The sequence below is a fragment of the Lipomyces doorenjongii genome, assembly GCF_038497915.1.
Source record: "Lipomyces doorenjongii strain NRRL Y-27504 unplaced genomic scaffold V1508scaffold_16, whole genome shotgun sequence".
Lineage (NCBI taxonomy): Eukaryota > Fungi > Ascomycota > Lipomycetes > Lipomycetales > Lipomycetaceae > Lipomyces > Lipomyces doorenjongii.
This window is the reverse complement of record NW_027118083.1, coordinates 50,465-59,899: the sequence shown is the minus strand read 5'-3', so window position 1 is coordinate 59,899 and position 9,435 is coordinate 50,465. Positions and strand designations below refer to the sequence as shown.

Below are 9,435 nucleotides of genomic sequence, written 5' to 3'. Positions count from 1 at the left end.
TTGGGCACGCCTTAGTACATTGGCCCTAACCTGAAGCACAACCTGATCCGCAAGCTGGTTGCATCATCACGCATACTAGGGTCAATACAGCGACGGCATTGCAACATATGCTGTACTATTCCTGTAGATAATGCTCTAAGAAGAAATGCCATGGAATTTACTGAGTCGGTCACCGTCGCTGCCCCGGCGTGGTGTTATGTGCCGTTTGTGTTTCTATTGCAACGAGAATTCTTTGGTGGAACTTACATACCGCAATTCGTCGTCGTATGAATGGACATGTCCACTGTGTGAAGCCATCAATGTTGTGGATGAGGTAACTAATTGAGACGTGATTGTGCTATGCATTGACTAACGACTTAGACTGGCGAGATAATGGATTTTACTCCTGAAGACGCGTCAGCATCAGAACATGATCTGACAGTAGATGGCTCAGCAAACAATGAGCCTAAATCGCCATTCTGCAGGAATTGTCAAACGAATCACAGAATAGTACTGGAAGCACTAGCGAGCTATCTGCCGCCAGAATGCGATAGTCACTATAAAGAGTACGAGAAAGGACTGCCGAGGTATAAGGCGGAGTTGGAACGACGGTATCCGCCATACTGTATTAACTGCCAAAATGCCGTTACAAGCAAGCTCTCTGACAACAATTATAAAGCGCGCGCACGTATTCTTGGAAGTTGTTTGAAGAATAAAGCGGATAAGGGCGCTCTCAATTCGATGAGTGGGATCACCAACAGCAATGACTTTGGCAGTATCTCACGAGGGAAAATACTGCGCCCAAGGTGGACATTTCAGACATGGCTGAAGCTTTTTGTATGGACATGTCGAGGAATGCTTTGGTGGTCACATATGTTGGGCTTTTGTGGATTATTTGTTATCAGTATGTCTTTTATAGTGACTGTGTTGGCTTTGCTGATGAAAATAGATTCTCTGTATCCGACGCTTCAACTACGCAAACTAGCCTTGGCACATGCCGAAAATCGATCACTTGGGTTCATATTCAAGATCGTACGTGATGCAGCATTGCAAGTCTGTATAGCAACCGACCGGCCGCAAGATCTTTACCTGTCCGAGCTGGGATCATCATTGTTTTCCATCTTGTATCGCATCACGCCGTTTAGTGTATTGTACTTTTTTTGGAACTATAAACTGCTTTATGCATTGCTGTCTTCCATGCGTGTTACCGTCATCGGCAAATCGGACTATTATGTGCGTGACTTTTTAATGACGAGAGATGTGGACGTTAGCTAATGACGGTTTAGAGATGTCAATGCTTCTTATTCGTACAATTGCTTGTTGGATTGTACATACTTCCCCGCATGCACCACTGGAGCATCTCCGAGAACGCATTTAGGTTAATTAACATGTTTTTTACAACTACGACAATTCTTGTGCTCGCTGTGTCTTTGGCCTGCTTAAAGGTGCGACCTGTTGAATCTGCTGCATTGCAGCGGCAAATTCAGCATAGTTCGGACCACAATAGTTCGGAAACGACGGAACAAGGACAGCCTCTATCTCCACAATCTCAGCTACGAAGAAATCCATTCTTCAGCATACCGCAATCCATCCCTTCCTATCAGGTGGTTCCTTCGACACCGCGCTTCGAGATGGAGACTACGATTACAGATGATGACAAGATGGACTGGAAACCTTCCTTTGTTCCCGAAGTATCGATGACCGATGCCGTTTCTGCAGAATTACCGGATATTCCAAAGCTTCCCCCTGGATATTCATTAGCACCGCCTCCGAATGGCTCGAAAAGGAACGCGGGGATATTAAAGCAATCGATCCCGGTGGTTAGCAACTCAAGTGCATCTTCGCAAGGAAAGGAGAAATATTTCCAGCATAAGCTGGCATCAATATCGCATACACAATGTTCGTCCACAAGTACTACCAACGACTCTAGCACTCGTGACATGGGATTAGCAGCTCAGCGGTTTTTCCCCAAAGAAGAGCCAACGGGGTTGGAAGATTTATTTGATCCAGTCCTTCGCTTGAGCGATTCTGCGGGATTCACTAGCAACAGTACCAGTAGCGCACCATTGTCATGGAAAGCAACAACAACTAATGATGTACGCGTTATGATTAGATTAAGGGAATGGTTGAGCGCGTCGGCTATTGTGATTGGACTTCTGGCCGCGTGCATTTATGTATACCAGCGTATTATGCCAACGGCAATTGACCGATTGGCATAGGTAAGTTAAGAAGCAGGCGTATGAATATTTCTCATAAACATAGATACGTATGATTAGTGTATGTAAATAAATACTTTCCATTGGGATTGTAAGAATTATTCACAATTAGTGGATGCCATAATGTGACTCATTTATGAGCGGTGAGTTGTGATCTAGCTTTGCACCACATTTCTGTCGATGTTAGGGTTCTGTTATTCTAGACAGTTGATTGGTTGTCGATTGCAATGGGAGACCACTTTCAATTTTGCCGATGTCACTCTTTAACAGCCCTTTTTGATTTCTCAAACAGTTCCACAAACTATCTTAAATTACGGCAACTATAATCAAGATGGCCGTTCCTAAGATTACTGGGATGATGCGGCGACGCGTCACTCGTGACATTGTCACTGGTGAGTAAGATTTGCTCCGGGTCCTCTACGCTGGTTGGCGTTTGGTACCGTTTTTGGTGATCGATGGTGCTAACTGTACTGGTTTAGCTTTCTGTAAGTGAGGCCTGTTTTGTAAGATTGCGTAAGAATAGATGGAAAATCAAGAAAAGTGTTATGCACGGTGAATATGTGCTGATGAACGGATGCAGCTCTCGGAACCGCGATTACCGGGTACTACTGGTAAGTTCTTCACGTTGCAGAAGATATGAGAATTATCGTGCTAACTGATTAATCTAGGTACTAGTAAGTGTATTATTGGCGGATATTCATCATATTCATATTTGCTCACATCCGTTTAGCGCCCACGTTCCTTACATTGGCAGACTCAAGCAAGAGGAGCCCGACGCCGCCGAACTGAGAAAGCTCAAGCCGTACCTCTATGGTTATCCTTCCCCACCAAAGCCAGATAGCTGGCCTCCTTATCCTGCCTTCCCGGCATAATTTCACACCTAGCTGGTAGAGATATCGTTGGTGGATATTGTAATTTCATGTGAGATAATGCCATTACAAAATGGTCGGATATGGGTGCTTTTTGTCATTTAAGTTTATGGCTAGTTTATGGAATTTTTGATTCTTTAATGGATTGAGAGAAGGTACAGTTGTGCAATTACGCATCTCATCAATGTGAATATTAGGAGAAAGCAATTAGTTTCTCATTCCATAGCTCCGAGCGACGAGCTACCTTCGAAATACTGTAATGGTCAGATACTCAGCGAAGCGAGAAGTGGCTAATTTTACCCAATGACACATTATACCCATATACCTACAACTTGCTCATGCAAACAAATTCAATACAGAGAATCCACGAAAGGGCTAACCAAAATAGGCACTTCCATGACTTCTGCTAACAGCAGCTAAGTCACGACTGCTACGACTGTTAATCATGCGACAGTGTATCTCTGTCAAAGATCTTGTTGATTATACGCATCGGTTTCCATCCCGTCGTGGCAGATTCGGCGACTCTAAGGCGTGCCTGACCTTTCACTTCGGCTCTGGCTCTGGCCTTGCAATAGCCACACATACCAAGGAGCCAGTTCCATCCCTTGTCCATGAATATATTCGTATGATTGCGATTGCGATTCCGATGGTTGGATGGGCATGTGCAGTACAAGTAGTCATTATCCTCAATGACATTTTCTTGGTCATTGAACGGATCGATTGGGCTACTACAAGACGCAATCTCGTCAGCAAACTTGTACTCGTCGTCATTGTTCCAGTAAGGAAATTCGCAAGCATGATGCTCTGGACTAGATGGATAGTACTCGTGCTCAGGAAACGGTAAGACGTCATAGGAGACCATGCCGAACTCCATTCGGCGACGGTTGATCGCGCGTTTACGACGGCGGCTAAGCTTCGTGAACGGTGCGAAGATTATGCGTCTTTTGTATGCCCCAATTCCTGTTACCTCGGAATCCTTCTCGGTTGGTCTGCTGCAGAGATACTGCATAGCGGAAGTTATGGCTCTCGTCGGGTGAAACAAACGCTATGCAACGAATCCAGCACACCGTGAGAGGCCAGCTGACAGCGAAGTAGTCATATGGTCTCCAATTGCAAGTCGTCGCGTCGCGAAGCAGAGAAAGAACAGCAAAACAAGGAGGCAGTATAGTTTTTGCTAGATATGGAACTAGCTAAGCAACGCCACAAACAGGCTAGTAACCTAAATGCATCTCGTTGTAGATCATGATTATATCCAGACATATGTATAAGCCACATGTAGATCAGCCATATTCTTGATTGTTTACCGCGTCCAATTTCGCAACGTCGGCGACTGCGACCTCTCAATCCATGTACTCCACCTGTAGTAACCATTAGATGTCCAATACCTCATGCAGACTTACAGCAAAGTCATGTTAGGTCAAAGAAGAAGCAAATAAGTGCCCATCTAAACTCAACCCTGAAGTTAGCGATTGTGAAGCCCCACATAAATCTAAAACAACCTCTAGTTATATGCAGGGGAGAATCGTTGCCGTGGTGACGCTCAATATTTGGCAAAATAAGGTTTGACAGTCGAGTTGCTCGTCGTTGTTTACCAATCTACAGTTTGCGTTTGTTAAGCGCCACGAGACACAACTCCAGCCGAGGATGTACAACAACTCGACCCACAGCACTACAAGCTAGCACGTCGGCGTCATTGATTTGTACGAATATTCGACTATTACAGCTTTCTGCCATAGTGTGTTGCTTGGTTTGTTTATAGCACCTTCAACTTACACTTCGCCTCGATCCGTGATTTGCTCCATCCCAAGTGATCTGCGCAATGCCCTCACAGCCGTCGCCTCGAAAAGTGCGAATTCCTACTATAGAATTCCTAAAAGGTATCGGCACACAATTTGGTCCATTTATGTGATCGGCTGGCACTAACACGAAACAGATAGACTATACCTAGGAGCATTTGACAGTACTCCACAAGATACAGACTCCATCGTCCATTTTAGTGTAGACGATTCTCTTCCATATAACGCCTTCCACCACGATTTTGGCCCGTTACACATAGGACATCTGTATAGATTTGCTGTGGCGTTACATGAAACTTTAGCAGTAAGTTGCCGTGGAGTTGCTCCGGGTTTACAGATGGTTAATTATTATATAACCAGGAAGAGGAAAATAAAAGTCGAGCTGTTGTATTTTACTCCCGAACAAATCCACGGGCAAGAGCTAATGCCGCTTGCGTGCTATGTTGTTACATGGTATCATGATTTGTATTGAGTTGTGGTGATCTCGGAGGCTAACTATGTTAGGTTCTCGTCCAGTCGTGGCCGCCGCATTTGGCGCTTGCACCTATAGCACAGGCCGAGCCTCCCTATATGCCATTCCGAGATGCCGGATATTCGGTCGCTGACTTTACGTTGTCGGTCCAGGATGTCGTGTATGGTGTTTGGAAGGCAAAAGATAAGGGGCTACTAGACATGAGAGAGTTCAACTTAGAGGAGTATGTTAACAATGGATTAAAGAGTAATGAAAATGTGCTAACGTGTATAGGTACGAGAAATATGAAAGGGTCGAGATGGGAGACTTCAACACAATCCCTCCACATTTCGTTGCCTTCGCATCGCCACAGTATACCTCTTCGACTGACGCGACTCCTCGCAAGTTGCCCGCTGCAATTCGCAATGTTCTAGATTTCTTCGTCGAGAACAATGTTGCGCTTGTTGTCCGTCTGAATTCGCCGTTGTACGACAAACACATTTTCGAAAATCGCGACATCCAGCATGTGGACATGATTTTCGAGGACGGAACGTGTCCTGATATGGACATGGTTCGGAGATTTATTGGAGCATGTATCGAGGTCACAAGTCAAGATAAACTTATCGCTGTGCACTGTAAAGCCGGACTGGGCCGAACAGGATGTTTGATCGGCGCATTCCTGATCTATGCGTATTCATTCACCGCCAGCGAGGTAATCTCATACATGCGATTCATGCGTCCTGGTATGGTCGTTGGTCCTCAGCAGCATTGGCTTTACATTCACCAGCACGAGTTCAGAGACTGGCGACACACTATGGTGCTCGGTGCCCCATCTGCCGTGTTATCTGGGTACAGACCGCTGGTGCCATTGTCGTCGTTGAAGGAGAAGACTGCCAGCCCGCGTACACCTATCCGCAGTATATTAGGCGAAGTTGAGAACAACGCTGCCTTGCCAGCACCTACACCGGGACAGCCTCGAAAACCCTCACCGGCACAGTCCCGGTCGCGATCAGCTTCAGACGCGCCGGAAGAGCGTCATACCGAGCATATGACAATTCTGAATGATGAAAACGCAGGCATTGACGACACGGAAGCACTCGTTGTCAGGAAGACACGATCGACCACCGTGTCACCGAGTGGCCGAAGTGTGAGCTTCTCTGCAGTCACTACTACGACAACCACGACGATGACGACAACCACGGTCGCGTCACCCGGGTCGAGCACTAGAATAAGTTCGGTGAGACCGCAGAGACGTGTGAACTCGGGATCTATTCCAGTTGAGAAGGTGAGAGGTGCGTCGGGAGGTATCCGCAAAGTCAGCGCAAAGTCGACCAAACGACTACCGTATTGAGGCTTAAAGGTCTTGTTATGTACATAAAGTAAGCGCACATCATTAGTCGATATCATATATATCTTCAATTAGAGTGGATATGGTTTTTTTGCTTAGCCGAGTGTCACAATATTCGCCTACTCTTTGTTACATTAGCTGGCTGTTTTATTAGCATTTGTTAGTGTGTTGGGATATCCGTCGGCATTGCCTTGTTCACGACTTGACAGGTCAAATTTTTATGTATGAAGTTGCTATGTTAGAGTTGTTTAGTATGTGTTGTTGTGTTTCGTTGGTGCATTTAGAATTGTCCACCAGCATCACAAAGCACATTTATACAACTTCTCGGTGGGAGGCACATCATATCAAATATATGTATACTCGAAGAACAATACATGAACATGCAAACGATGTACATGAAGGGATAAAGCACTGTGAGCATATGAGCTAGTTATAAACACAACATAATTAATAGAAATCCCAGATTGCCAAATGCATCCAAGCAAAAATGATCTATTGTAAAAAACTATGTATCTGAATTCACGAATACAAGTAATCGTTCCACATACAATATTAATAGACTTTTGACTTTAAAGACTGCTTTAGTAGACGCACAAGCATTTTTACTGGGCATACACTACTGAGCGAGCGATATGATGCCAGCTCAACAGAAAGTAAGGCAACCAAAAACAAATATGCAAAGCAACTGTATATAGCATGAATAAGATAAATATCCTCAAAGGCACCCTATAATTTTCGCGTACTGGGGCAACGGAAATCTTCCGATCGTTTATTTGGCCAAATATTGTGATACTATCGTATCGCGATTAGAACCCTTGTACTCCTTCCATCTATTTCTATGTCGGCGGAAGTGCAGATTTTTTTCGAGCAATAGTATGCCTGTACTAAGTAAACCATCGATACTGCGTCAGTGATCGTTGCCAACCGTTCGTCCAAACCAGCTGAATATCTTCCTATAAAATGTCTTCTCCTTCTGCGGTCACAAGCCTGTTGAGAATGCCGTATCCTAGCTCAAACTTGCAATATCTCGTTGAGCCAGTGGCAGATGACAACTTCGCCTTCCTCCATCCCCTTCCAATCCATATGACGGACAATGACAGCAGCGTGCGCCGCCTTCGTCTTTGTGATCTGTACCGGGAACTTGCGCCACTCAAGACTGTTAAGCGAACGAATCATCTTGTTCTGATCTTCGGTCAAATCGAGCGGCGGTAAATGGTAGTGGCGAAGTCGTTTCTCCTCCGAATCGCTGTCCTCGTCGGACTCACAGACAAGGTTATCTACGAGGGAGTGAGAAATACCGTACGGAATGAAATCTCCGAGGACAGTGTCGACGACATCCTCGACTTGCTCATCTAAACGCAAAAGACGGAATTCATCCAGACCATAGCGGCCCTTTTTTTTAGTGTGGAATTCTCGCAAACGACGAGATGAATAGAATGTCTGAATCGTGCCTGATATCAAAAACGCCAGAATCCAGACGGGCGAGATGAAGAAAAGATTGACAATCATTATGATCACACTCTTACAGAGACCGGGCAAGATTGTAAGCTGCTGGGCGCGAGCACGGACCCCCACGGTGCGACCACCTCCCGATACATCAGACAAGGGATCGTACGCGGAATATGTAATGTCTTGCTGCATCTCAGAAAGACTCTTGCGGGTCACCGGATGTGACATATCGAGGATAGTTGGTCCATACCCTGGAAGAGGATTCAAGACAACATTGTGCAAATCCAAGAAGGGGTCGGTATGAGAAATAGCCGCAGTGAACCATGACGTACGACGATCATTGGCGATGTTAGCGTAGAGAGCACGGTTGGGAAAGAGCGACAAAGCGTGATAGAAGATTGAAGACTTGTCTGCCAAAAAGGACATCAGAGGCATAGACGAAGTCGAAAACTTATCGAGCATGAATAGCTGGCGGCCGGTGGCTGATATGGTGCGCGGAACAAGCATGTTGAAGAGAGTGGTCGGAAGGTCCTTGCCAGGGGCGCGAACGCCAACGTGAGGAGTGCAAAAAGTGGTAAAGTTCTAACGTACGGAAGAAGCAGGCGTCAACCATGTCCGCACAGAGCAAATCGAACTGCCAGGATTTGGAATCTGGAGTCGTCAATTAAAATTTAGAAGAAATGTATGCACTTACCACCGGGGTGACCTTCTTGAAGATGCCTTTCTGATACAAGATGCCGATAGCGTAGCGAACCATGAGACCGCCGAGAGAGTATCCGACGACTGAAATCTTGTTTATCGGGATGTTCTGTCTTTCGTAGGTGTCCAGAGCTTGTTCAATCTGCAACAAGTCAGCGTACACCGTTTCTGCATGGCTTCAGCTCCGGACCTACCTCATCGGCGACTTTTTCGCCACACATGTCGATTCCATCATACGTCAAATACCCCTCGTTACTGCGAGTGACCAAAACATACGGCTTCCTATATTTGGAGTTTTTTGCCAGTTTGCCGCTCTCACGCAGCACCTTCACCTTCTCCGCAACGGCCAACACATCCTTTTCATGATCAGATTGGGCTGCATGCTTATCATCGTCTTCGACGTACTCATCCTTCGCTGTCCAGTTCGACGCAAGATCATCGTAGGTGTAGAATTGGTCGATTGCGCGAGTGATGTAGTCAAAGTGCGACGCGTTACCCCATAGACTGGATAATGAGTAAGAGTGTGAATGTATACAGTGGACTGTTGCAGTCATGCGAGCACTTACCCGTGAACCAGAACGAGAAGGTGATCGGAGTGTTGTTCCATTCACGTGAATCGAAGAATCCC

The 9,435-nt window shown here is 45.8% G+C and overlaps 5 protein-coding genes across 5 annotated transcripts; 3 read left to right on the top strand and 2 right to left on the bottom strand.

Moving 5' to 3' along the window:
• The first annotated feature begins 47 nt into the window (after positions 1 to 47).
• V1508DRAFT_414806 (Ima1 N-terminal domain-containing protein) lies at positions 48 to 2,445 on the top strand. Its single transcript, XM_066939981.1, has 4 exons — positions 48 to 313; positions 361 to 883; positions 929 to 1,212; positions 1,266 to 2,445. Exons 1-4 carry the CDS (start codon positions 146 to 148, stop codon positions 2,196 to 2,198), a joined length of 1,908 nt encoding a protein of 635 aa, XP_066796630.1. The 5' UTR covers positions 48 to 145; the 3' UTR covers positions 2,199 to 2,445.
• V1508DRAFT_438604 (uncharacterized protein) lies at positions 2,446 to 3,067 on the top strand (the record flags this gene model as incomplete). Its single annotated transcript, XM_066942184.1, has 4 exons — positions 2,446 to 2,587; positions 2,675 to 2,680; positions 2,776 to 2,806; positions 2,875 to 3,067. Exons 1-4 carry the CDS (start codon positions 2,527 to 2,529, stop codon positions 3,065 to 3,067), a joined length of 291 nt encoding a protein of 96 aa, XP_066796629.1. The 5' UTR covers positions 2,446 to 2,526.
• A 436-nt stretch (positions 3,068 to 3,503) lies between these two features.
• Positions 3,504 to 4,073, bottom strand: V1508DRAFT_403540 (uncharacterized protein; the record flags this gene model as incomplete). The annotated part of the gene is made up of 1 exon (XM_066938563.1): positions 3,504 to 4,073. The coding sequence occupies one exon, from the start codon at positions 4,071 to 4,073 to the stop codon at positions 3,504 to 3,506; it is 570 nt and encodes a 189-aa protein (XP_066796628.1).
• A 613-nt stretch (positions 4,074 to 4,686) lies between these two features.
• V1508DRAFT_414800 (dual specificity protein phosphatase) lies at positions 4,687 to 7,122 on the top strand. Its single transcript, XM_066939980.1, has 5 exons — positions 4,687 to 4,941; positions 4,998 to 5,164; positions 5,221 to 5,313; positions 5,365 to 5,555; positions 5,606 to 7,122. Exons 1-5 carry the CDS (start codon positions 4,884 to 4,886, stop codon positions 6,660 to 6,662), a joined length of 1,566 nt encoding a protein of 521 aa, XP_066796627.1. The 5' UTR covers positions 4,687 to 4,883; the 3' UTR covers positions 6,663 to 7,122.
• Positions 7,123 to 7,670: 548 nt separating this feature from the next.
• V1508DRAFT_352745 (putative serine esterase-domain-containing protein) lies at positions 7,671 to 9,414 on the bottom strand (the record flags this gene model as incomplete). Its single annotated transcript, XM_066936861.1, has 4 exons — positions 7,671 to 8,690; positions 8,803 to 8,949; positions 9,002 to 9,311; positions 9,374 to 9,414. 4 exons carry the CDS (start codon positions 9,412 to 9,414, stop codon positions 7,671 to 7,673), a joined length of 1,518 nt encoding a protein of 505 aa, XP_066796626.1.
• Between the last annotated feature and the right edge of the window lie 21 nt (positions 9,415 to 9,435).

Excerpts from the sequence above, each read along its gene's own strand:
- V1508DRAFT_414806 (XM_066939981.1), top strand. The coding sequence starts at position 146 with ATGCCATGGAATTTACTGAGTCGGTCACCGTCGCTGCCCCGGCGTGGT. Across the intron at positions 884-928 it reads TTGTGGATTATTTGTTATCA|ATTCTCTGTATCCGACGCTT; the intron begins GTATGTCTTTTA and ends TGATGAAAATAG. Across the intron at positions 1,213-1,265 it reads TCGGCAAATCGGACTATTAT|AGATGTCAATGCTTCTTATT; the intron begins GTGCGTGACTTT and ends ATGACGGTTTAG.
- V1508DRAFT_414800 (XM_066939980.1), top strand. The coding sequence starts at position 4,884 with ATGCCCTCACAGCCGTCGCCTCGAAAAGTGCGAATTCCTACTATAGAA. Across the intron at positions 4,942-4,997 it reads TACTATAGAATTCCTAAAAG|ATAGACTATACCTAGGAGCA; the intron begins GTATCGGCACAC and ends AACACGAAACAG. Across the intron at positions 5,165-5,220 it reads CGTTACATGAAACTTTAGCA|GAAGAGGAAAATAAAAGTCG; the intron begins GTAAGTTGCCGT and ends TTATATAACCAG.